The sequence below is a fragment of the Astyanax mexicanus genome, chromosome 25 (assembly GCF_023375975.1).
Source record: "Astyanax mexicanus isolate ESR-SI-001 chromosome 25, AstMex3_surface, whole genome shotgun sequence".
Classification (NCBI taxonomy): domain Eukaryota; kingdom Metazoa; phylum Chordata; class Actinopteri; order Characiformes; family Acestrorhamphidae; genus Astyanax; species Astyanax mexicanus.
In genome coordinates, this window is record NC_064432.1 from 26,701,033 (window position 1) to 26,728,623 (window position 27,591).

General features: G+C 39.9%; 1 protein-coding gene and 1 long non-coding RNA gene across 3 annotated transcripts in view; both read right to left on the reverse strand.

Moving 5' to 3' along the window:
- The window catches only part of LOC103027747 (ATP-binding cassette sub-family C member 2), a 52,467-nt gene that overhangs the window by 14,537 nt on the left and 10,339 nt on the right, over positions 1-27,591 (reverse strand). Inside the window, exons 7-22 of the mRNA XM_049472093.1 lie at positions 27,269-27,506; positions 24,986-25,170; positions 23,376-23,553; positions 22,985-23,239; positions 20,292-20,357; positions 17,952-18,089; positions 16,088-16,234; positions 15,379-15,463; positions 13,360-13,426; positions 9,470-9,596; positions 7,991-8,167; positions 6,548-6,715; positions 6,090-6,273; positions 5,046-5,193; positions 4,573-4,675; positions 4,112-4,334 (exon numbers count right to left, since the gene is read on the reverse strand). Of these exons, the coding sequence (XP_049328050.1) occupies positions 4,112-4,334; positions 4,573-4,675; positions 5,046-5,193; positions 6,090-6,273; positions 6,548-6,715; positions 7,991-8,167; positions 9,470-9,596; positions 13,360-13,426; positions 15,379-15,463; positions 16,088-16,234; positions 17,952-18,089; positions 20,292-20,357; positions 22,985-23,239; positions 23,376-23,553; positions 24,986-25,170; positions 27,269-27,506 (2,489 nt within the window). The remainder of the gene's footprint in view (positions 1-4,111; positions 4,335-4,572; positions 4,676-5,045; positions 5,194-6,089; positions 6,274-6,547; positions 6,716-7,990; positions 8,168-9,469; positions 9,597-13,359; positions 13,427-15,378; positions 15,464-16,087; positions 16,235-17,951; positions 18,090-20,291; positions 20,358-22,984; positions 23,240-23,375; positions 23,554-24,985; positions 25,171-27,268; positions 27,507-27,591) is intronic.
- Positions 16,514-17,938, reverse strand: LOC125787632 (uncharacterized). 2 transcript variants are annotated; one of them, XR_007429449.1, is made up of 3 exons: positions 17,416-17,938; positions 17,216-17,295; positions 16,514-17,095 (listed from the first exon to the last, which is right to left on the reverse strand). It is a non-coding gene; the product is annotated as an uncharacterized LOC125787632 (long non-coding RNA). The 2 variants fall into 2 exon arrangements; XR_007429450.1 differs by having other exon boundaries at positions 17,216-17,315; positions 17,376-17,433.

Genomic DNA, 27,591 nt, shown 5'->3' on the forward strand with positions numbered 1-27,591 from the left:
AGCACTAAGGCAGGAGCACTGAGCAAAATCGATAAAACACTAAATCAGGTGACTGAACTCTCCAAAACTGATTTCACTTATTTTATCGCTGATTAAAGCACTGGCCTTGTGCATCTTCCTCAACAAAAAAAATTGTGATAAAACAGTGATACACATGATAAATTGTACTTTAAGTGAACTACTGTAACAGTTGTTTTTTTTATAACATTTTTCAAAATGTACAAAAGTATATTTGGAAATAAGTATTTTAGAAGTATATTGAATTACACTGAACTAAAAGTGACCACTTATAGTAGTCTATTTATTTAAAAAAGTATGATCAAAGTTTACTTTCAAACATTTGAAGAAAGCATCATATTAATGTATTTTTTATATATTTTAAGTAAGCACATAAATCTGACATTTTTCAATATGTTTTAAGTACAATTAAGTATATTTATATATTTTTTCACCAGCTTAAGCTTAATTTCAGAAGAAACGATGAAAGAGAAACTGTTCCAATGCTTAGATACAGAATATATTGTACAGTATTTTAGTTTTTAATGGAAAACCTCCATTAAAATGACTTATAGTCAAATATTAGGAGAAATCTCCATCTGAGAACTTTAAAACTGACCCATATGGTGTCGTTTCCATGGTTTTTCAGGAAACATTACACAGTGAATGGCTGGCGGTCGTGCAGAGTGCTACATTGGATGTGAAAGTCATTATTATCTCGTGCTCAGGTTGCACTCCGGCAGGCGGCAAGTCATTTTAGAGTCTCGCCATTTTTATTTTTCATTTCTTGTGATATTTTCCAAGAACTTTAGACCATCAAAAAGCAGAATAGATGCACCAACAAATGTCGGCAAGCTGAGTTTTGCCACAAAAAGAATTGTAGAATTGTAGAATTACTACCCTTACTTCTCTAATCTTCCTTATAAAAACGTTCTGAAACTGGAGAAACATCATGCCAAAGCTAAATGGAAAACCGTCCCAAACTTTTTATAGATGTTCTGCTGCTTGAACAATGAAACTGAAACACCTGTCGTCATTTTAGTGTGGGATTTTAGGTTTCATGTCTAAATTGGAGCAGCCTGGTGTTCAATCTTCATTAATTGCACATTGCACCAGTAAGAGCAGAGAGTGAAGGTTCAATTAGCAGGGTAAGAGCACAGTTCTGCTCTAAATATTACAATGAACACAACATTATGGGAGACATACCAGAGTTCAAAAGAGGACAAATTGTTGGTGCACGTCTTGCTGGAGCATCTGTGACCAAGACAGCAAGTCTTTGTGATGCATCAAGAGCCACGGTATCCAGGGTAACGTCAGCATACCACCAAGAAGCACCAACCACATCCAACAGGATTAACTGTGGACGCTGTAAGAGGAAGCTGTCTGAAAGGGATGTTCGGGTGCTAACCCGGATTGTATCCAAAAAACATAAAACCACGGCTGATCAAATCACGCAGAATTCAATGTGCACCTCAACTCTCCTGTTTCCACCAGAACTGTCCGTCACCACAATCAATTATCGTGCTCTAAAACCAGGTGTTTCAGTTTCATTGCGCAAGCCCTGTAGTTTTCATGAAATAGTAATATATCTTACTTTCAACTTCATATATGTGTTTTATGTTTGAATATAAAAAAAACGCATGTCTAAAGAAATGCTTCTTTGGGCCAAAGCTCATTAAAAATGGACTGAAGTGAATCTAAAAACTCTTTAGTTTTTAAGACTAAACTGAAGTGGGGTCATTTTTGTGTGTCTGAGATCCAACATCAAAAAGGAGCGTCTTATATTAGCTATGCATATATATATATATATGTACAGCTCTGTAAAAAATGAAGAGATCATTTCAGTTTCTGAATCAGTTTCTCTGATTTTGCTATTTATAGGTTTATGTTTGAGTAAAATGAACATTGTTGTTTTATTCTATAAACTACAGACAACATTTCTCCCAAATTCCACATAAAAATATTCTCATTTAGAGCATTTATTTACAGAAAATGAGAAATGACTGAAATAACAAAAAAGATGCAGAACTTTCAGACCTCAAATAATACAAAGAAAACAAGTTCATATTCATAAAGTTTTAAGAGTTCAGAAATAATCAATATTTGGTGGAATAATCCTGGTTGGTTTTTAATCACAGTTTTAATTTCATGCATCTTGCATCATGTTCTCCTCCACCAGTCTTACACACTGCTTTTGGATAACTTTATGCTGCTTTACTCCTGGTGTAAAAATTCAAGCAGTTCAGTTTGGTGGTTTGATGGTTTGTGATCATCCATCTTCCTCTTGATTATATTCCAGAGGTTTTATATTTGGTAAAATCAAAGAAACTCATCATTTTTTAAATGCTCTCTTATTTTTTTCCAGAGCTGTACACTATGGAGATATATATAGTGAGGTCAGTATTTGTCCCCTTACAGATTTCATTTAATACAGGAAAAAAACAATCTAAAAGAAGTGTTCGCTCCTAAAGAAACTATAGAAATCTGTTGGGGGCAAATACCTTTTTATGCCACTGTTTATATACTCCAGAAATTATCCAAAAGCAGTGTGTAAGACTGGTGGAGGAGAACATGATGCCAAGATGCATGAAAAAAAACTGTGATTAAAAACCAGGATTATTCCACCAAATATTGATTATTTCTGAACTCTTAAAACTTTATGAATATGAACTTGTTTTCTTTGCATTATTTGAGGTCTGAAAGTTCTGCATCTTTTTTGTTATATATATTTTTTGTTATATATATATATTTATATATATATATAGAGAGAGAGAGAGAGAGAGAGACGTCTCTTTGTTACTTTCCACCTTTATTATCTGTTGTTCCGAAGTGCTTGAAAAAATGCTATTCTTTTTCTTTCCCATCTTCCTTCCAGTGTCTCTCAGCCATGTGAAGAAGCTCTTAACATTTACATATCAAAGAAAGAAATTACCATCCGGTGAAACTATTCCAGATAGAAGACTGATGTCATACTGGAGTGCACCAGACGTGAAAACGTGAAAACGCCGCAACCAGCCAATCTGACGGCACTTTTCACAAGACCAGCAGGACTGATCCTCCATGGGTTCCTACTCTACAATCAGAATCAGGACCAATTGGAGCCAAACTGGCTTTAAAGAAGATTTAATAACTGAACATGGGAAGATAAATTCGCCTAATTTTGATATTCGAGTGTTTCTGCGTGAGTTAATGAATAGATAGCAATCAGGAACATCATCATTATGGGAGCGTTTTTACTTCTGAAATTCTAGAGGATTGAACCAAGTCTGAAACAAAGATCATGTGTTTGTTACATTTGATTTAACATTGATTTAAACCCCACCCCCAAATACAGACTGTCCAATCACAGCAGTTTCGCAAAAGCATCTTAGCATTAAAAACATCTAAATATGTAGAGAACCATCTTAGTGCTAAGAACTTTTTGGGAAACGCCCCCTTGTAACATTTATACTTAAAAAAAAAAGGTATTACAGGCGTTAATGCTATGGTTTTTCAGGTGGTTGCTAAGGTACTGATATATCGTTCTATGGGCTCTACAAAACATATTTTGTTCAAGAAGTTCTTTCTACAAAAACACTCTCAAATAACGATAAAAATATCTGTTTAACTTTTATGCAAATAAAAGCTGCCGCTGGCCACGCCCCATGTTTAAGCTGTGTGTTTATCTTTCTTACGTTAGCGTTAGCTTGTGCTAAATGGTAAAAGTACTTACAATACATCTCCCTCATATGCTGACTCACCACAGACAGTAGGTACACATCCCTCCCTCAAAAGAAGTCTGCTGAGGTTCTCAATCAGCAGACCGAAATAGTAAAAAGAATGTTTCTTCAACTGATCTAGTGGGTGGAGCCAGGTTGGTTCTCTACAGGTTAACTTTTGTGATGTCACAATAAGGGAGGAGCCAAACAGCTCTTAAAAGCATACATTATACCCGACACCAAACTCTTACAGCTGATTCATAGAAAACAGATGGATGGATTCTTTTTTTTGGTGATTGGAGTGTTTATAAGGGCGGTCGAGTTGATAAGGTGGTTGCTAAGGTGTTCACAAGAGTGTATTTCACTCCTGAAAGTCTAAAGAAAGCAGAAATCTTTGTAATATATAAAGTTTTTACCTTGTGCAACTCCAAGAGCTCCAAAAACACCAATTCTCATATCTCTAATGTGGGCGGGGTAGGTGCTTCCATTGGGATATTCAACAGCGTCGTTCGTCCAATCGCTGAGCCACAGGTTCTGACCAATGAAAGCCACATTCTGGATGAAGTAAACCACGACGAACGAGGTGGCGTAAACCCAACCCATAGCCCTCAGGTACTGCAGGTACACCGAGAACTTCACCTGGTGGAGATCAAAGAGTTTAGAGTAGTTAGTTTCTATAGGTTTCTAACTAATCTGTATACAACAGTAAAAGTTGGCAATACTTCGCAAAGAACTAAACCAAACAAACATGTCTTTATACACGAGCAGCTAATGATAAATAATGAAGAACAGGTGATTAATATAGTTTTTTTTCTTTTGAAAGAACCTTTTATCTGCTATTTTTGTGGAATTTTAGAAGTTTTCCACCATATCATACCTTTCCAGTCTCCATGGCCTCCTTCTCAATCAGTCTCTGGCCTTTCTTCGCCTCGTCCGATTCCTTCCTGCTTCTGGAGGAGCTGTTCCTCCTCACTTTCACACTTAATCAGAAAGAGAACAGGATAATGTTATAGCAGTGATTCCCAAATCTGGTCCTGGAGAACCTTAAGGAGAACCCAATGGAGAATCCCATAAAAAACTCTGAGAATACCATGGAAAATCCCAATGAAGATTCCCATGGACAACCTCTACAGAGAGAACCATGGAGAACAAATATAACTCACGAAAATCATGGGAATTACTTCATTATCTCATTCCCATGACTATTGTTGCGACAACAATTATTACTTAAGACTTAGCTTAATCATGTTCACTATGACTTAATGCTCTTATTCTAACAAGATAATGCAATATAAATGTATGGAGGCTGTGCAGGTGCTGTGCAGGTACAGGTGTGGGCGGGGCTTGTACCTGCCGTTGCGCTGGGCGTGGCGCTGGCTGTGGCGTAGGCTGTTCTCTCTCTTTAGCGTAACCGAGACCACGTCCTCCGGGGGGCTGTCGGCCTGAGGGTCCAGAACCTCCGGAACCGCCTCCACCTGATCAGCGTCTGAACCCGAGTCTGAGATAGAGATCAATGAGGTAGAGTGAGATAGAGTGAGATAAAGGGAGAAAGAGTGAGGTAGAGCAAGTTAAAGTGAGGTAGAGTGAGATAGAGTGATGTAGAATGGCAAAAGCTAGGAAAATACCAGGTAAAGTAAAGAATAAAGAATGAGATAGAGTAAAGTAGAGTGACAGAGTGAGATATAGTGATGTAGAATGAGATTAGAGTTAGAGTGAGTTAAAGGGGGAGAAAGAGGGATGCAGAGTGACGTTAAGTGTGGTAGACTGAGGAAGAGTAAGGAGTAAAGAGTGAGGTAGAGTGAGAAAATTCGAGGTTGAGCAAGGTTAGAAAGAGTGAGGTAGAGTATATCGTCGCTGTCCAATGAAAAACACTTATCTCCAAAACATCAACTTTACAGGAGAGAGAAAAAAACCTTCTTTACTTTCAATGGAAAGTCAATGTAAAAAGAGTTTTTTTTAGGTCAATTTGACGAAATTCTATTGGTCCGTTTATCAGGAAATTTTGGCACAATATAAGGGACAGTTGGTGGGAAAGATAAAAGAGGTTTGACAGTATAAATAAGTGTAGAATCACTACTTTGCTCATTTACAGCTCACTGTTGAAATTTCTTTTCATGTGTTATATATTAATTAACTGCTTATTAATAGGTTTTAAAGTATTTGCAACTCAATTAATAACCATTAATAAACTTCTTTATAAACATTAATAAACTCCTTTATAAAGGTAGTCTTATTTTAGAGTGTTACCTCTTTTTCATTGGACAGTGATGATATATAAAATACATTTTAAAAGTACTGGAACATCTGATCTTTCATGTTTTCTCCTAAAATCAGAATTATTCAAATGAAGGTCTTATTCTATTGGCTGTTGGGCGTATGGAGTTATACACGTACCCTTCCTGGAATCAGAGCGGTTACTCTCCTCTTTAGCATAAGTATCCAGGAACTCGGAGAACGCCCCCTTACTGGCCCTCAGACTGCTGTAGGAGCCCACCTCCGACACCACGCCGTCCACCAACACCACGATCTCATCTACATACGGCAGGAAGCTGATCCCGTGAGTCACCAGAATACGAGTCTGAGAGCCAATCAGAGAGCGGAACAGACGCTGAATAGGTTTCATACTGAATGAAGCCAATTATCTATTATATAACATCATTAATATAATAATATATTTACTTATATATTTATCTGCAACACAAAGCCTGACCATGACCCATTACTCCCAGTACCTCCTCCCAGCTTACAGATATACAGAGTATAGAATAATAATCTATCAACCTTTAATTTCACTCTGGTTATTTAAGACACGTTAATAATAAATAATTTAAATGATGAAGAGATGATCTCACCTTGTCCTTCAGGAGACCTCTGGGTCCGATCACCTTCTCAAACAGGTGTTTCCCCACATGAGAATCAACAGCAGACAGCGGGTCGTCCAGCAGGTAAATATCTGCAGAACTGAACGCTGCTCGCGCCAAACTCACCCTCTGCTTCTGACCCCCACTCAGATTAATACCCTGCAGAGACACCATCATCACCATCATCACCATCATCATCACCAACATCATCATCACCTTCACCATCATCATCATCATCACCTTCACCATCATCATCACCATCACCATCACCATCACCATCACCATCATCATCATCATCATCATCATCACCATCATCATCATCATCATCACCATCATCACCATCATCACCAACATCATCATCATCACCATCATCACCATCATCATCACCATCATCATCATCATCATCATCACCAACATCATCATCATCACCATCATCATCACCATCATCATCATCATCATCACCAACATCATCACCATCATCATCATCACCATCACCATCACCACAATCACCATCCACTCAGATTAATACCCTGCAGATACACCATCATCCTCATCATCATCATCACCATCATCACCATCACCATCACCATCACCATCACCATCACCATCATCATCATCATCATCATCATCATCACCATCACCATCATCATCATCATCATCATCATCATCATCATCACCATCATCATCATCATCATCATCATCATCACCATCATCATCATCATCATCATCATCACCATCATCATCATCATCATCACCATCATCACCATCATCATCACCATCATCATCATCATCATCATCACCAACATCATCATCATCACCATCATCATCACCATCATCATCATCATCATCATCACCAACATCATCACCATCATCATCATCACCATCACCATCACCACAATCACCATCCACTCAGATTAATACCCTGCAGATACACCATCATCCTCATCATCATCATCACCATCATCACCATCACCATCACCATCATCATCATCATCATCATCATCACCATCACCATCATCATCATCATCATCATCATCATCATCACCATCATCATCACCATCACCATCATCATCATCATCATCATCACCATCACCATCACCATCATCACCATCATCTCGGGACATCTCAATTTCATCTCATTTTATCTCACTTAATCATAATTTAACAGGGTGAATCCATCCATCCACCCATTCATCCAACCATACATCCAACCATACATCCAACCATACATCCAACCATACATCCAACCATACATCCAACCATACAACGGAAGTTATTAGTGCTCTCTCGGACTCCGGCTGCTGATGCTGAAGCAGAATGACCTGGAATTTTTACTACTAATGAACACGCATTTCTGGGCAAGCTGAGTGATTAAGAAGTGAGAGAAGCATGTGGACTGAGGCAGTAGAGTATTATAACAGGATTTAATCTTACTTTCTCTCCAATTTCAGTCTGAACTCCTCCAGGAAGCAGCTCCAGGTCCGGCTTCAGGGCACAGGCCTCCACCACCCTGTTGAACCTCCGCTCGTCCGGATCAGAACCGAACAGGATGTTGTCCTTCAGAGTGGCATTCTGAATCCAGGCCTGCTGAGGAACGTACGCCACGTCTCCCTGAGAGGAAAAATGACAATGAATAAGTGTATTATTCCAATCAGTGATTCTCAAACATTTTATACCAACCTAAAATCAAACTAAAAACTCAAAGTACCACCTAATATTCACCCACAGGAACACGGGCAAGCAAACGCTATGGAGAAATGCTGCAAAATCATTTGGATAGTTTGGAGGAAACTAAGTTTTTATCCAACAGTGACCATGAAACCAGGCAAATTCTTAAGGCTGTATTTTTGTTTCGACTAATTGTTCGCCATCTAAGGAAAGAACTTCCCTTACTGCCCTACAAAAAGGTCCTCAGAGGCTACTATTGGGTAGTGTACCTCCTGGTAAGAGATCCTGGACTCTTAGTCAAGGCTCTACAATGTACCCAAAGATATTTCGCCCATCTGAAAGACTTTGAGAGGAGGCAAATCGCTGGACTAAGAGAGAGAGTGAGAGATTGAAACACTTTCTTTGGCCTTATTTGTGAAATGACTTTCCTTACTGCCCTTTAAAAGGCTATCTAAGGCTCTTATTGGGTAGTGTACTTCCTGGTGAGAGGTCATTAACGTTGACTGCTAGTCAAGGCTCTACGATGTACCCAAAGACATTTCGCCCAATTGAAAGACTTTGAGAGGAGGCGAATCGGTGGACTAAAACAGATTGAGAGATTGCAACACTTCCTTTGGTGTTTTTTGTAAAAGTACTTCTCTTACTGCTCTATACAAAGGCTCTTAGAGGCTACTATTGGATAGTTTACCTCCTTGTGAGAGATCATGGACTCTTAATCATGGCTCTACAATGTACCCAAAGACATTTCGCCCATTTGAAAGACTTTGAGAGGAGGCGAATCGCTGGACTAAGAGAGAGATTGAGAGATTGCAACACTTCCTTAGGCCTTATTTGTAAAAGTACTTCCTTCACTACTCTATAAAAAGGCTCTTATTAGAGGCTACTATTGGATAGTTTACCTCCTGGTGAGAGATGGTTGACTGCTAGTCATGCCTCTACGATGTACTCAAAGACATTTCACCCAATTGAAAGACTTTAAGAGATGGTCATTTTGACGAATTGCCTGCAATAGTGGCAGTCCGTCGGCCAGCCACCGTCAATTTCTTCGCTTATGTTTGCATTTTCCCTATTTTAGCAGTCATCAGCTGATTTTGAACCCCAGTATGAGGTTATATCCAGGTGTTAAATCTTATTTTTACTGTAGTTGTGTTGATTGCGGTGTTTGGACTGAGGAGCACTGATCTAACCCCATGCTGTGCGGCGGACGATTAGCCACAAATAGCAGCACTTCAGCAGCTTGATTACCTTGATATTGATGGAACCGGAGAGGTTGTGCATTTCCCCCAGCATAGCCGAGATGAGCGAGGACTTCCCTGACCCCACCGCCCCCACCACCGCCACCAGATGACCCGGGCTGATCTCCAGATTTACGCTGTGGACAATAAAAAAAGAGATTCTTTTAAAACAATCAATAAAAAACAAATAATACAGTTAATATAAAACATTTTTAGAGCTCAGCAGCTTGCACTTGATGAATGCCACCCTTGTGTTGGTATATCACTTAAAATCTCAATAAAATACATTTAATTTTATTGTTTTAAGGTAAAAAAGTTCAAGGAGTACTGTACAATAGAACCTCCAACCAACCCCAAGAAATCTGTGGAGGTGACCTGGGTCCAAACGCATTAGCGCGCACAATCACGATTAATTGCTGATTGCAATTAGCCGCCGGCTAATCCGATGACTGACCATCGGCTCTGATTTAGAGCAGCAGCTTTTCTGTCCCTTTTATTGGCTAATGGCTCTATCTGCTGTGTAGAGCATGAATGAATGGGCTAAGTGCTGAACAATAGCTGGTTAGGAGGCGCGAGGGCCGTTGATTGCAGGCAGCCAGCTTTCAAACACAGCTTCTCAGAGCGTTCAGAGCACCGGCAAATGGAAAGCAGATGATTTAATTACAGGGATGAGGAGAAAAGTGACTTGGAAGGGCTTGGAAATTAAATCCATAAGCTGCTAGCTTAGCGCTAGTGTTTTTATGGTTGTCTGGTCTTTATTTCACATCTCACATCACTTTAATGATCCCACAAGTTGTTCTTTAATGATTAGAAACCCACAGGAACCCCCACAAATCAAACCATACCACCTGCCCACAGTATGCTGTCGACTAGACGTCCAGAAAAGCATTTTGCAGGGGTCAGACCACTGCAATTTACTTTAATTCAGGTCTTTATGAACCTTGCTTTGTGCACCAGTGCACGGTATGAAATTGAGTTCCTTTCACTGGAACTAAGGAGCCGAGTTCAACCCCCCCATTATAATCATAATGATCCCCCCTCAGCCAAACTTTACACTGGACACAATGCAGTCAGACAAGTACCGTTCTCCTGCCAACTTGCTGTTGCTTACATTTCCACTGTTGGTGGACCATTCCCAAAGTCTTAGAATCTAGAAGAGCATTGGTGAGGTCAGACGAGACGTTCGTAAAGTTGGACGAGAAAGTCTTGCTTTCAGTCTCCACTATAATTCACTCTAATTCAGGTCTTTTTGGATCTTGCTTTGTGCACCAGTGCACAGTATGAAATTGAGTTCCTTTTACTGTAACTAGGAAGCCCAAAACCCTAAACCATAATCCTAATTATCCCCCCTCAGCCAAACTTTACACTGGACACAATGCAGTCAGATAAGTACCGTTCTCCTGCCAACCTGCTGTTGCTTACATTTTTTGTGGACTATTCTCAGGTACTTTGAGGTGTTTAAAAACTCCAGCAGCACTGCTGCTGGGTCCAATCCACTCACTGTACCAGCTCAACACTCACTAACACCTCATACACCACCACTATACCAATCAGTGTCCCTGCAGTTCTATTCCATTATAGCTGCTCTGTGATGGTTCTGTGGGCAGTGTCAAATGTCATTTGAAATGTCATATACAGTATTGCCATATACTGTACTGTATGTATCCTGAGTATATGTATAGTATATGTATTTCATATAAGTTTTGATCTACAGCCTATACATTTACACTGCAGATGGCAAACTTTAGGGGTCCAAGCACTGTTTTTTAGAAATGCTTCTATTTATAACTTATGCATCAAAACAAGATAATATTGTGCACTTGATTAGTGTTTGTTGAGTTTAATGCAGCGTGTCTCAGTCTCAGATTAAACCAGAAGACACTGGAACGTTCTTTCATGATGAACAAACCAACAGAATTATTAGAGACACCATTATTTTAACACATGCAATTTTATATCATAATTTCGAATATATATGTCACATATATTTACAGATGGTTGTAGTGTAAATGTCCTTTATTTTGCAGCATTAAGTAGTGAATTATCAATTCACTCGTCTACCTTTACTCCCATTCTTAAGCTAGATCAGCTGCAACTCATCTTCTGGGAGGCTTTCCACAAGGTTTAGGAGTGTTTTTATAGACTTTGAGATTAGTGCACTGATTTATTGTAGTCATGTTGAAACAAGAAGGGGCCTAAATGTGAAATTGAGAACTAATGAGCCAAGCTCAATTCCTGAAAAAAACACCCCACACCATAATCATAATTATAATTATCCCCCCTCAGCCAAACTTTACACTCGACACAATGCAGTCAGACCAGTCATGTTATGTCATGTTAGCAGTCGTTCCCAGTCACTTCCCCTGTGTTATAATATCACTGACAGTTGGCTGTGGAATATTAAGTAGTAAGTAGTGAAATTTCAGGACTGGAAAAACGCTGGAGTTCACTGAGCTCCTGAGAGAGACCCTTTCTTTCACTAATGTTTGTAGAAGCAGTCCCAGCATGCCGAGCTGCTGCTTTTATTATTATACACCTGTAGACATGGAAGAGATTCAGGAACACCTGAGATCATCAATTTAGATGAGGCAGCAAATATTTTTGGCAATATAGTCAATATAGTGCACTGCATGATTCACACAGTGTAGGAAATAAGTATTTGATCCCTGACTGATTTTGACAAATAATTAATATCAGTGAAGTTGTTACCTGAATACTAAAGAGCTGTTTAAAGATGTTAGGGACAAAATGTGAATGTACATAAGGCTGGAATGGGCTACAAAACCATTAGTAAGAAGCTAGATGAGAAGGTGACAACTGTTGGAGTCTCATTGATCAAAAAACTTTACAGCAGGAGGTGGTTAATGATCTCAAGGCAGCTGGGAGACTAAAATTGAGCTCTTTGACCTCAACGCAACGTGTTTAGAGAAAACAAAATACAGAATATGACCCTAAGAACACCATCAACCCCACTGTTAAGCATGGTGGTGGAAGTATTATGTTTTGCCTCCGCCAGGGCACTGAAAATGGGTGGTGGCTGGGTCTTCCAGCAGGACAATGACCCAAAACATACAGCCGAGTTTTCTGACCTCAATCCCATAGAAAATCTATGGAGAAATTACTCCTGAAATGTGTACAAATCTCATATAATATATTATACATCAAATACTTATTTCCTTCACTGTATCTAACAAGTTTTAATCATCTGTATCGTCTAATCTTGTACGGATGATGTAACTGTACTGCAGTGCTCTGAACAATGTGAATCGCTGCTTCTGGGAACAGCAGGACGGTCTTACGTCAGAATCTCCTCCAGCCCAGAGCCTCCCACCAGACAGTGGGTCTGAACTGAATAAATTCTCCTACTTAAGCAGGACTTCAAGACAGATATCATGTCCAAATCCATCTGGCTTATTTGTAAAGGAGCACAGATGTAGCTTTCATCGTCCAAAAACATCCCACAATCCTGAGAACTGAAACATTATAATATTCCATAACAGAGCAAAATGCTCATTTATTAATCTGTTCATTAGAAATGCTCTTGTGAAAAGGGAATTAAAAGTATGCTAAAATTAGGTGAAGAATACTAAAAGTACATTTTCTATTGAATAATCCACTTTAATTATACTTAAAGCGTGAAAGTTTTATTTCCAGTAGCATTAGGGTGCACACATTATTAATGCTCTGGTAATCATTTATACCAATGTTTTAATTGTTTTTAGTTTTAGAAATGTTGTTTTTAACGTTTCCTTAATTCTAACATTAGTCTATCCGTTCTAATATGGAACATAATTCAGTAATGTTATAATCTAACCTTCCTGGAACCTTTTTAAGACGTTTCTAAACGTTTTTATAACGCTCTCCGTTAGCTGGAGATACTGTAGAGCTAAAGTAACTCACTTTCTCAGGACCGGATCGGCGTCGCTCCCCCAGGCGAAGGTCCCGTTCCTCAGGGTCACGGCCGCTTCTGATGGATCAGAATCAGGAGAATCGTCAGATTTATCTCAATTATCTCAAATAACCCAAAAAAACTGACCCTCAAACACAGTAAAACACAGTAAAACAGAGTAAAACAGAGTAAAACACACAGTAAAACACACAGTAAAACACAGTAAAACACAGTGAAACACAGTAAAACACAGTAAACACAGTAAAACAGAGTAAAACACAGTAAAACACACAGTAAAACACAGTAAAACACAGTAAAACACAGTGAAACACAGTAAAACACAGTGAAACACAGTAAAACACAGTAAACACAGTAAAACACAGTAAAACAGAGTAAAACACAGTAAAACACAGTAAAACACACAGTAAAACACACAGTAAAACACACAGTAAAACACAGTGAAACACAGTAAAACACAGTAAAACAGAGTAAAACACAGTAAAACACAGTAAAACACAGTAAACACAGTAAAACACAGTGAAACACAGTAAAACACAGTGAAACACAGTAAACAGTAAAACACAGTTAAACACAGTAAAACACACAGTAAAACACAGTAAAACACAGTAAAACACACAGTAAAACACACAGTAAAACACAATAAAACAGTGAAACACAGTAAAACACAGTAAAACACATTAAAACACACAGTAAAACACAGAGTAAAACACAGAGTAAAACACAGTAAAACACACAGTAAAACACACAGTAAAACACACAGTAAAACACAGTGAAACACAGTGAAACACAGTAAAAGAGTAAAAAACAGAAAGACACAGTAAAACACAGTAAAACACACAGTAAAACACACAGTAAAACACACAGTAAAACACACAGTAAAACACAGTGAAACACAGTGAAACACAGTGAAACACAGTAAAACACAGAAAAACAGTAAAAAACAGAAAGACACAGTAAAACATACACAGATCTCTGGATATTTTCTCAGACTGAGTGTTTCATGTGTTCAAAGTGAAGTTGGACAAACACTGAATCTCCCCAATTACTGTCAAAATGTGCGCATGATGTTTCCATAGCAACACCGTCCAACTCAGCTACCTCACTTTACCTCGCATTCTCTCCTGCTCTACCTCACTCTCTCTTGCTCTACCTCACTTTGTCTTGCTTTAGTCAGCTCTACCTTGCTTTACTTTGTTCTACCAGCCTCTAACTCATTCTTTCTTCATCTACCTTGTTCTCTTTTGCTCTAGCTTTCTCTCTCTTGCTGTGCCTCACTCTGTCTTGCTTTACTTTGCTCTGCGAGGCTCTACCTCACTCTGTATTCCTCTACCTGGCTCTGTATTGCTCTACCTCACTCTGTATTGCTCTACCTCACTCTGTATTGCTCTACCTGGCTCTGTATTGCTCTACCTGGCTCTGTATTGCTCTACCTCGCTCTGTATTGCTCTACCTCACTCTGTATTGCTCTACCTCGCTTTGTATTGCTCTACCTCGCTTTACTTTGTTCTGACAGGCTCTACCTCATTCTGGCCTGCTTTACTCTGCTCTACCTCACTTTACTTTACCATTTCTACCTCATTCTGTCTTGCTTTTAAGTCATTCTGTCTTCCTACCTCACTCTCTCTTGCTCTGCCTCGCCCTTTCTTACCTACTCAGCTGCTCTACCTCACCTTACTTTGCTCTGCCAGGCTCTACATCACTCTGTCATGCTCTACCTCATTCTACCACTTTTTGTTTTGCTCTGTTTTGCTCTACTCCACTTTACTTTAAGTTGCCTCACTCTACTTTACTCTGCCTCGCTCTACCTCTGTCTCACTCTCTCGTTCTAACTTACTTTTCTCTACCTCGCTTTTCTTTCCTGCTCTATTTTACTTTCTCTTGCTCTACTTTTATCCCAGGTAACAAATGCAAAAAAAAAAATCCATAATACATTTCACCCGCCTCTCTCCCTGACTTTATCTTTATAGATGCAGTTTATCCTCCGTTCTGAATCTGAGATCAGAACTTACTGTAGCTGCTGTCGTTCTGCACGGCGTTGGTGTCCAGGTCTTCCCCACCGAGGAACTTCTCTAAGCGTTTCCTGGACACCACTGTCTATAACACCAAAAAACAGACAAAAAACTTTATCAAACAGGGAAAATTAATGCAAAACTAATGAAGAGAACAACCCTTAAGCTTTGTTAAAAAGTCAGTGTTTTTTCATTGTTTTAAAATGTTCTGTGTTGTTAATTAATACTAAACTCATACTAATTATGAAGAAAAACATATGGAGCATTTTCTTTTCCTTACTCTACCTCACTAAACTCTGTCTTATTTTACGTCGCTCTACCTCACTCTGCCTCCAGTGCAGTACAGTCTACAATGTGAAGAGCTCCCTCTGCTGCTACGTGTAGGTAACGTAGAATGAGTTTAATGTTATTTAATGTTATTTAGTCTTATCACAGCTCTTTTAATGTCTTTTTCTTTTATATATTATGTAAATATATTTCATGATGATGGAGCTAAAAACACCTGATCTCCTAATCGAATGCAGGTAATTTAGCGTAATAGCTAAACCCCTCAGTAATTAGTCCATAAGCTAGCATTAGCATAGCGTCCTCATGCTTTAGATTCCGAGTCCAGGTCTCAGGTGTCCTCAGACGAGGTGTCAGACGAGGTCCAGACAGCGTAATGACCCGAAAGTGTGTGGATAATGTGTGTGTGTGTTTGTGTGAGTACCTGCACCATGGAGGAGATGAGCATGGGCAGCATGGCGAGAGGGAAGCGCAGGATGTTGAAGAGAGAGATGGAGGTAAAAGCTTTCTCTGCGTCTAGGATGTTATCCGGACTGACGGACACGAAAACGGCGAAGGTCGCCAAGGAGACCTGAAGAAAACACAGATTAACACTCTCTAAACACGCCCTAAATCACCATTATTACACAATTACACACTGATACCATCATTAATACTGTTATATAACATCACCATCAGCTGTCATTAACCTCTAATAGTGCAATGAAGAACCATCTTCTCCTTTTCTCTACATCTCCTTTCATATATATATAAATATATAAATATATATATACCTGCGAGGAACAATAAGTGATTAAAACCAGGACTCTGATCATCTCTTAGTAGAGACGACTAACCAAAATCACGTCCATCACGCTGAGAAGATCCTGCAAAAGCTGGACTTACCTTTCACTCTACCTCATTACCTCACTCTACTTCGCTCTGCCACGCTCTACCTCACTCTGTCTTTCTTTACCTCACTCTGTCTTTCCTTAACCTTCTCTACCTCACTTTACTTTACTCTGTCAGATTGTTCCTCTCTCTGTATTGCTCTACCTCTCTCTGTATTGCTCTACCTCTCTCTGTATTGCTCTACCTCACTTTGTCTTGCTCTACCCTTACTCTATCTTCACGTTGCTCTGGCAGGCTCTACCTCAGTCTGTCTTACTTTACTCCGGCCTGTCTTTCCTTAACCTTCTCTACCTCACTTTACTTTACTCTGTCAGATTGTACCTCGCTCTGTTTTGCTCTATCTCGCTCTGTTTTGCTCTACCTCGCTCTGTTTTGCTCTACCTCGCTCTGTATTGCTCTACCTCTCTCTGTATTGGTCTACCCCGCTCTGTATTTCTCTACCTCTCTCTGTATTTCTCTACCTCTCTCTGTATTGCTCTACCTCGCTCTGTATTGCTCTACCTCTCTCTGTATTGCTCTACCTCGCTCTGTATTGCTCTACCTCTCTCTGTATTGCTCTCTCCCTCTCTGTATTGCTCTACCTCGCTCTGTATTGCTCTACCTCGCTCTGTATTGCTCTACCTTGCTCTGTATTGCTCTACCTCACTCTGTATTGCTCTACCTCTCTCTGTTTTGCTCTACCTCGCTCTGTATTGCTCTACCTCTCTCTGTATTGCTCTCTCCCTCTCTGTATTGCTCTACCTCGCTCTGTATTGCTCTACCTCTCTCTGTATTGCTCTACCTTTCTCTGTATTGCTCTACCTTGCTCTGTATTGCTCTACCTCGCTCTGTATTGCTCTACCTTGCTCTGTATTGCTCTACCTCGCTCTGTATTGCTCTACCTCGCTCTGTCTTGTTCTACCTCACTTTTCTTTGCCTCACAGTCTTAATTTTCCTCACTATACCTCACTCTACCTCACACTGACATGCTTTTCTTCACACTGTCTTGCTCTACCTCACTCACTCACTCTACATTACTGGCTCTGTCTTGCCCTACTCTGCTCTACCTTACTGTAGTTTGCTCTACCTCATTTTTTTTACTCTTTCATTCTGTCTTGCTCTACCTCAATATATAGTACATCACTCTACCTCACTGTCTTGCTATAACTCACTCTCCCCTGCTCTAATAAGATCTAATTTACTCTATATCACATTACCATGTACCCTGATCTGCCTCACTCTGCCTCCAGTGTCTCAGGTAGTGTAGAGTGATGTTTGCTGTTACTCCCAGTCTTTTCTCAGCTCTTTTAATTTAGTTTTTGGTTTATATACAGCATTATGTTAACATTTCCTGATGAATGTATCATTATATATTTTTTTTATCATTAACATCACATAATAAATAGTGGAGCACCCACCAGAGCCGGAGCGCAGGAGAAGATGAAGGTGGAGACGGAGGACAGGTAGGCGAACTTCCTCATCACCTTCAGCTCCTGCTCTCTGATATCCTGAACCTGAGCCTCGAACGACGGCTCCCAGGCGTACAGCTTCAGGATCTGCAGCAGAGAGAGAGAGAGAGAAAAGAAAAGAAAGAATAAGAAGAAAGCAGAAACGCTAAGAGCGTAGAGCGGCGCTTCAGGTAGACCCTGCTGTGTGGTAAAGCCTCGTCCCCCCGGCGGAAAGCGTCCCTGCGTGACTCTGCTCTGGTGATAATGGGGGGACGGAGGGCTTTTATATGCAGCTCTGCAGCTCCTGACCCCCGGCCTGAGTATTAATTCATATCTCCCAGCACTCGAGACGCTGAGCGCGAGCGGTACGATTTATTACCCAACAACGGGAACCGAGACGAGGCGTACCTGAAGAATAGAGCTCAACCTCCACACATTCAGCCTTTCACTCAGTTTAAAAACCTCCAATATAGAGCGGAATTTATAATACGCAATGATCACTCTCTAATTCAACAGAGAGTACGCAAGAGACTGCTCACTCTACCACACTCTACCATACTCCCCCTCTACCTCGCTGTGTTGCTCTACTTCACATTAATTTTTTACTCTACTTTGCTCTTCCACACTTTTCAATACTCCCCCTCTTGCTCTATCTCGCTCTACGATGTTTCTCCTCGTTCTACCTCACTCTATCTTGCTCTACCCCACTATACTTCATTTATTTCCCTCTATTTTACTCTACCTTTCTCTTCCACAATCTTCAATACTCCACCTCTAGCTCTATCTTGCTCTACGATGTTCCTCCTCATACTACCTTACTTTATCTTGCTCTACCTCACTATACTTTACTCCATCTCCCTCTATTTTACTCTACCTTACTCTTCCACACTACCTCTTTCTCGCTCTACCTCGTCTACAATGTTCTACCTCACTCTATCTTGCTCTACCTCACCATACTTCACTTTATCTTCCTCTATTTGCTCTACTTTGCGCTTCCACAATCTTCAATACTCCCCCTCTAGCTCTGTCTCGCTCTACTATGTTCCTCCTCGTTCTACCTCGCTCTATGTTGCTCTACTTCACTGTACTTCATTTATTTCACTCTACTTTACTCTACCTTTCTCTTTCACACTTTTCCATTCTCCACCCCACCTTACTCTACCTCGCTCTACCTCTGTGTTGCTCTAGCTCACTAAACTTCACTCTATCTCTCTCTGCACCTTTTCTTCGTTCTACCTCACTTTACAATGTTCTACCTCGTTCTATGTTGCTGTACCTCACTATACTTCACTCTATCTTTGTCTATTTTACTTTACCTTACTCTTCCACACTCCACCTTTACTACACTCTACCTCGCTCTACCTCAATATACCTTTCCATATTTCACTCTTTCAATGTATCCTACTTTACCTCACTATACTTCACTCTATTTCCCTCTACTTAACTCTACCTTACTCTTCTATACTCCTCTTCTACCTCACTCTACCTCAATGTAACCTGCTTTACCTCACTCTCTCTTGCTCTACCTCACTATACTTCACTCTATCTCCCTCTATTTCACTCTACCTTACTCTTCCACACTCTTCCATACTCCACCTCTTCCTCACTCTATGCTCACTATACTTCCACACTTTTCCACACTACACCTCTACCTCGCTCTACAATGCTCTACCTCATTCTACCTCGCTCTATCTTGCTCTACCCTACTATACTTTACTCCATCTCTGTCTGCTTCACTCTACATTGCTCTTTACTACACTTCTTCCTTACTCTACCTCATTCTACCTCACCCTACCCCACTCTCTCTATTTTACTCTACCTTGCTCTTCCACACTCTTCAATACTCCACCTCCATCTCATACTATGGTGTTCTACCTCACTCTGCCTTGTTCTACTAGTCTCTTTAACACTCTACCACACTCCACCTTGGTCTTCCTCACTGTACGTTACTCTTACCTTATCTCTCTCTACCTCCTTCTACCTCACTGTACCCCTCTCTATCTCTCACTCTACTCTTTTCCCCACTTCTTGCTCTACCTCACTATACCTCACTCTGCCTATGCTCTGTTTAGTTAGTCAATGTTTTTTACACCTAATTTAATGGAAAGTCTGTTTTTCTTCCCAATACCATGCTCCAACTCCCCATACATCACCACCAGTCTCACTCTCTGCCTCGCTCTGCCTCCAGTAGAGTTAGTCAGTGTTTTTTACCGGTTGCATGGTCTGAAATGTTGAGCAGGCTTTATAATGCACTATAATATATGCCGTTATTTCACTTGAAGCGTGGTCAGGAAGTAAGGGACTGCTCACCTTGATGCCGTTCAGGATCTCATTCATGATTTTCATGCGTTTGTCCTTCAGCTTCATGTTTTCCATCTGAAAAGGAGAGCAAAGCAATCACCCACTGGTGCTTTATGATGCTGTACGTCTGTGTGTTACAGTATATTACAGTGCAGCAGTGTGAGCGTGTGCTGTGATGATGGATTTTGTGTTAATTATTAATATGACCTTGGTGTTGGTGGAGCTCTGGAATGAAAGGCCTGTTCCCCGGGCTTTAGCTCAGGTTTGTGTGGGTTTAATACATTTTCCAACCTTTCTTTAATTCAAAACTAAATTTGTATTTAATAAAAAAAACTGAGCCATGCACAATCTACCCTGCTCTTCCTCACTATACTTTACTCTACCTTACTCTCCTATACTCCTCCTCCACCTCAATGTACCCTGCTTTACCTCACTTTACCTTAATATACTTCACTGTATTTCACTCTCTCTACCACACTCTAGCTTGCTACCTCACTCTTCGATGCTCCTCATTCTACCACGCTCCACCTCACTCTACAACACTCTACCACTCTCTACCACACTCCACCTTGCTACCTTGCTCTACAGTGCTCCTAATTCTACCTTACTCTACTTTACTCTACCTTACTATTCCACACTCCACCTCTACCTCACTCTTCATCAATGCTTTACCTTGCTATACCTCATTATACTTTACTATACTTCACTCTATCTCTCTCTATTTCACTCTACATCGCTACTTTAACTCTACCATACTCCACTTCTACCTCGTTCTACTTTAATGTACCCTGCTTTACCTCACTATACCTCATTCTACCTCACTCTACCACACTTCACCTCGCTCTACCTTGCTACCTCACTCTGTGATGCTCCTCACTCTACCTCACTTTACTTCAACTCAACCTGCTCTTCCATACTCCACCTCTACCTCACTCTACCTTAATATACCCTGCTTAACCTCACTATACCTCACTCCACCTCGCTCTAACTCACTCTACCACACTTTACCACACCTCTACCTCACTCTACCTTAATATACCCTGCTTTACCTCACTATACCTCATTCTACTACACTCCACCACACTCCACCTCACTCTACCACACTTTACCACACCTCTACCTCACTCTACCTTAATATACCCTGCTTTACCTCACTATACCTAATTCTATTACACTCCACCACACTCTACCACACTTTACCACACCTCACCTCACTCTACAACACTCTACCACTCTCTACCACACTCCACCTTGCTACCTTGCTCTACAGTGCTCCTAATTCTACCTTACTCTACTTTACTCTACCTTACTATTCCACACTCCACCTCTACCTCACTCTTCATCAATGCTTTACCTTGCTATACCTCATTATACTTTACTATACTTCACTCTATCTCTCTCTATTTCACTCTACATCGCTACTTTAACTCTACCATACTCCACTTCTACCTCGTTCTACTTTAATGTACCCTGCTTTACCTCACTATACCTCACTCTATCTCTCTCTATTTCACTCTACCTCACTCTACCACAATCCATCTTGCTCTACCTCAATGTACCCTACTTTACCTCACTATACCTCATTCTACCTCACTTCATCTCGCTCTACCTTGCTACCTCACTCTATGATGCTCCTCACTCTACCTCACTTTACTTCAACTCAACCTGCTCTTCCATACTCCACCTCTACCTCACTCTACCTTAATATACCCTGCTTAACCTCACTATACCTCACTCCACCTCGCTCTACCACACTTTACCACACCTCTACCTCACTCTACCTTAATATACCCTGCTTAACCTCACTATACCTCACTCCACCTCGCTCTACCACACTTTACCACACCTCTACCTCACTCTACCTTAATATACCCTGCTTTACCTCACTATACCTCATTCTACTACACTCTACCACACTCCACCTCACTCTACCACACTTTACCACACCTCTACCTCACTCTACCTTAATATACCCTGCTTAACCTCACTATACCTCACTCCACCTCGCTCTACCACACTTTACCACACCTCTACCTCACTCTACCTTAATATACCCTGCTTTACCTCACTATACCTCATTCTACTACACTTTACCACACCTCTACCTCACTCTACCTTAATATACCCTGCTTTACCTCACTATACCTCATTCTACTACACTTTACCACACCTCTACCTCACTCTACCTTAATATACCCTGCTTTACCTCACTATACCTAATTCTATTACACTCCACCACACTCTACCACACTTTACCACACCTCACCTCGCTCTACCTTGTTACCTCACTCTATGATGCTCCTCACTCTACCTCACTTTACTTCAACTCAACCTGCTCTTCCATACTCCACCTCTACCTCACTCTACCTCATTCTACCACACTCCACCACACTCTAACACACTTTACCACACTCTACCTCGCTCTACAATGCTCCTCATTCTACCTCACTCTACTTTACCTCTACTCTACTTTAACTCTACCATACTCTACCTCTACCTCACTCTGCAATATTGTACCTCGTTCTCCCTATAACTAAACTACAGTTCTATATAAAGCCCTGGAATCTTTTCAGAAGATACTTTTGGATAGTGCACCTCTTGGTGAGAGATGGAGGTCTGCTGGACGTGTCTCTACCAAACATTTGAATACATTTTTCACAGTTTATAGACTTTAAAGGAGCTTCCAACTCAGACTGTTGTACCTGGTAGGTTTTGGACTTGGTGGCCAGCAGCCCGTTGATGGGAACCATCAGCACCATGACCAGCAGACCGGCCAGTACCGAGGGCCCGAGCTCCATCCAGAGGAACACTATGGAGAGGATGATCTGCAGGGGGCAGGACCACAGCAGGTGGATGAAGTTGGTGACGTCGTTGAAGCGCTGGGCGTCGGCCGACATCAGGTTCACCGTCTCTCCCACGGTGGACTCTTTACGAGCGTCGTTGGAGACGACCAGAGCCTGGTGGAGATAAAGACAGAGTAACCAGTAAATATTAGAAATACTATTAGAAGCTCAATATTGGAAGTGGTTTGCTTTGGGTCATCGTCCTGCTACAGAGCCCGAGTACCAATATATGATAATATAATAAACGCACCTTCTTATAAACGGCCGCCATGATGGCGGTTCGGACTTTCATCCCCAGAACGAAGCAGCGCTGGAAATACTGCTGCAGGAAGATGGACTGCAGAATGGCCACCACCAGCAGCAGCACTGCGTACAGGTAACCCTGCCAGGTGTGAATATCTTTATTCTGAGCGAATGAGATCATCACCCTGAAAAAAAAAAAAACAGAATATCATCTTCATTATCATCTTTGTTATCTATCAACTATAAGTGTTTGGACCTCTAATAATAGTAAAAAAGCAAAATACTAAAAAAAAATAAAAATAAGATTAATAGAGAAACAAATAAGTAAAAAGTAAAAAAAAAAAAAAAAAAAAAGCAAACAGGTTGCCAGATTGACACACAGTGGCAAACAACAACCACAAGTTTTACTCTGTAGCTGATCAGTGAATATATATATATATGTATATATACATTTTAATGTAAAAAATGACTACACTGGTGGTGGTACAATAAATTACCCAGCCTATGCTCAGCAACATTACTGAAGCCCAGTGATTACCTGTTCAGACATTTCCATGCCATTTCCTGTGTTCTATACCTGGCAGCCCTGAGTGTGGAAATGGTACTGGACGTAGGAGGCTTTATCCCACACAGATTACAGATTCCCGTGACATAAAACACGCAGTTCTAATAAAAAAATACTGTGTACAGCTCTGGATTAAAAATAAGAGAGCACTTAAAAATGATGAGTTTCTTTGATTTTACCAAATTAAAAACCTCTGGAATATAATCAAGAGGAAGATGGATGATCACAAACCATCAAACCAAGCAGCATAAAGTTATCCAAACGCAGTGTGTAAGACTGGTGGAGGAGAACATGATGCCAAGATGCATGAAAAAAAAACTGTGATTAAAAACCAACCAGGATTATTCCACCAAATATTGATTATTTCTGAACTCTTAAAACTTTATGAATATGAACTTGTTTTCTTTGCATTATTTGAGGTCTGAAAGCGCTGCATCTTTTTTTTTGTTGTTATTTCAGTCATTTCTCATTTTCTGCAAATAAATGTTTTAAATGACAATATTTTTATTTGGAATTATTTTTTACCTATAAATAACAAAATCAGAAGTGCTCTCTGAATTTTTACAGAGCTGTACATACGTTTTAATGTATAAAATGCCCATCTCTAGCTATGCTCAGCAACCTCACTGAAGCTTAGTGATTACCTGTTCAACAACATGAAAAGAAAATAAAAGTAGCCAGCTCGCCAGCTCGTTTTTTCCCACTACTGCAGCACACAGTTCTAATAAAAAAATACTGTCTGAAGCTTAAACTCTGCATGTACTCTTAATATATGATGATGCATCCTGATCATGTTATTACAGGTACTACAGAAAATATAACCCTTTATGGTCCTTAATGAGTCAATAATGTAATTATTATGATATACATATCCTGAATTAATTATTATCCTCATTAAATGTAATAATTATTGAGGTTGTGTTCATGTACTCTATGATAAATCTGTGTATATAGATATAAGGTGATTTTTTGATACAAAATATACCATTTTTACATAATAAAAGTGTATTAAAAAGTGTTTTTAAGTGTTAGAAGATAATAAATGCACTCACTTGAGGAGCTGTGGGCTCGCGAACGCCAGCAGGTCCTGCAGGAGTTTAAAGAGGGCCGATTCCCAGAGCATCCCTTTAAAAGACTTCAGAATAGTGGGAACCAACCAGGAGTCTGGATACAGAGAGCTGCTCTTCTTCTCCTTCTTCTCTTTCTTCTTCTTCTTCTTCTGTTCTCCCGTCTCCTCCTGATCACAGGAATAAAGGAGGAGTTTATATTTTATATATTGGATATATTGAGTATCTGTCTGATTTCAGAGTTGTAGGCTGTAAGAACAAGTTACACTAATTCTGTGTTTCTGAGGGGTTGCTGTGTGTTGACGTGGTGCTACAACAGGATTATTGCAAATTTAACAAATATCTGTACTAAAAAGTCTATATTTAGTGAATAAGTTGTCAGTTTTGTATGGGTGTAGAAGGTGTAACAACTTTTATAGGAGTATAAAATTCTTAAAACACACTATATTTCGAAAATTATGTTTTAACCCAATCTTATTCCAGCAATTTTCTGGTAGCAGAAAAAAAAATAGGTGCAACAGAAAATGTCTGCACAATTACCCCAAAAACGACATTTTCTGGCAGTAGGGTAATAGAAAATGTCTGTAAAAAATACGCAAAAAAAATAGATGTAACATATTTTTTAAATACCCAAAAAATAGATGAATAGAAAATGTCTGTAAAAAAATATATAACTACGTTTTCTGGCAGTAGGGGTTACAGAAAAAATCTGTAAAAATACCCCCAACTAGATTTTGTGGCACTAAGGGGTAACAGATAAGTTCTGTAAAAAAAAAAATAAAATAAAAAAACACAAAAAATAGATTTTCTGGCAGTAGAGTAATAAAAAAAATCTGTAAAGAAATACACAAAAGTGTAATAGATAATTTCTGTAAAAAAGAAAAACACCCAAACTATTATTTTCTGGCAGTAAAGGTAACAGAAAATGTCTGTATTTTAGTAGATAAGTTAAAAAAGGCCTACTGCAGTTTTATGACAATTATTACAACTACTAAATAAAAATAATAAATAAAAACTAAATTCTTTAAAGCCACTATATTGCCAAAATGTTTTCTGACCCAATCTTAATCCATAGGGTTTAATATGATGCGGATCCACCTTTTACATCTATAAGAGCTCCAACTCTTCTAGGAAGGATTTCCACAAGGTTTAGGAGTGTGTTTATAGGAATTTTTGACCATGTTGCACAGGAAGCTCTCCACTCTAATTAATCCCAATGGATGGATGGATGGATGGATGGATAGATAGATAGATGGATAAAGGGGCTGAGCCCAACCCAAATACAACCCCACACCATAATCATAATTTATATATATATATATATATATATATATATATATATATATATATATATATATATGGGTACTATAAAATGGCTGTAAAAATAAGCCAAAAAATACATTTACTGACAGAAAACATCTGTAAAAATACACAAAAAACATATTTTCTGGCAATAGGGGGTAACAGGTAATGTCTGTAAAAAATACACAGGATTGTGTTTATGTGGATTTTTGACCATGTTGCACAAGAAGGTCTGGATCAAAGTCTCCACACTAATTAATCCCAATGGTGTTCTATCATGTGGACGGACGGACGGATGGACAGACGGACAAACAGACAGACAGACAGATAGAGGGGCCTAAGGAGCCGAGCCCAACTCCTGAAATACAACCCCACACCATAATCCTAATGATCCCCCCTCATCCAAACTTTACACTCAGCACAGTGCAGTCAGGTCAGTACCGTTCCTCTGCTGATGGAAGTGATTAGAACACCTGATTATAATGGTTTTGATGGGTAAGCGAACAGTTTTCTGTATTTTTCTGTGTGGTGTCTTCCTCTTGATGGATGGTTCTTGAAGAAATGAGACTTAACACACTGTCTTCTATTTTATCAATCAGGTTAAGTTTATTATAACAGAGTTTCAGAAATGACAGTGGAGAGAGAGTGGAGGTTCCTGATTCTTGGGTGTCTGAAGATTCTCTCTCCCCCTCTTTTGTGTCCAAGGGCTTTTTTATACGTTAGCCCACAGCGTATCACATCTCTTTACCATAAAAGGACATGTATATGTTTTTCAGGCAAAAGTCCAACAGTTTGTGGGGTGTTCTCATTTCTCGGCCCACGTCCCAATGAACCCCAAGACCCAGCATTCTACGTGTATGGACAGTATTCCATATGAATACACTTACATATGAAACACAGCGTTTTCTACCATTTTAATACACCACATCTGTATTACTGAAAGAACGTAATAAATGCTCTCCTCACCAGAACCAGAACATCCTGACTGATCCCCTTGTTCAGGCCGTTCTGTTGATGTTCAGGTCTGGAGATCTTCTTCATCTTCATCTTCATCTTCTTCTTCTGCAGTCGGCTGTGAGCTTTCCTCAGCTCCTGCTTCATCATCTCCTCAAACTCCCGACTGATGAAGTTCGTACTGTCCTTCTCACTCAGCTCCCACATGTCCTCCTGAACCAGAGGACGCCGGTAGCCGTTAATCACCATCCTGAACACGGATTAATATAACATACAGGATATTAAACATACGGGAGGGATTTTTATTAACAGTTATTATCTGGTAGCAGGGGGCA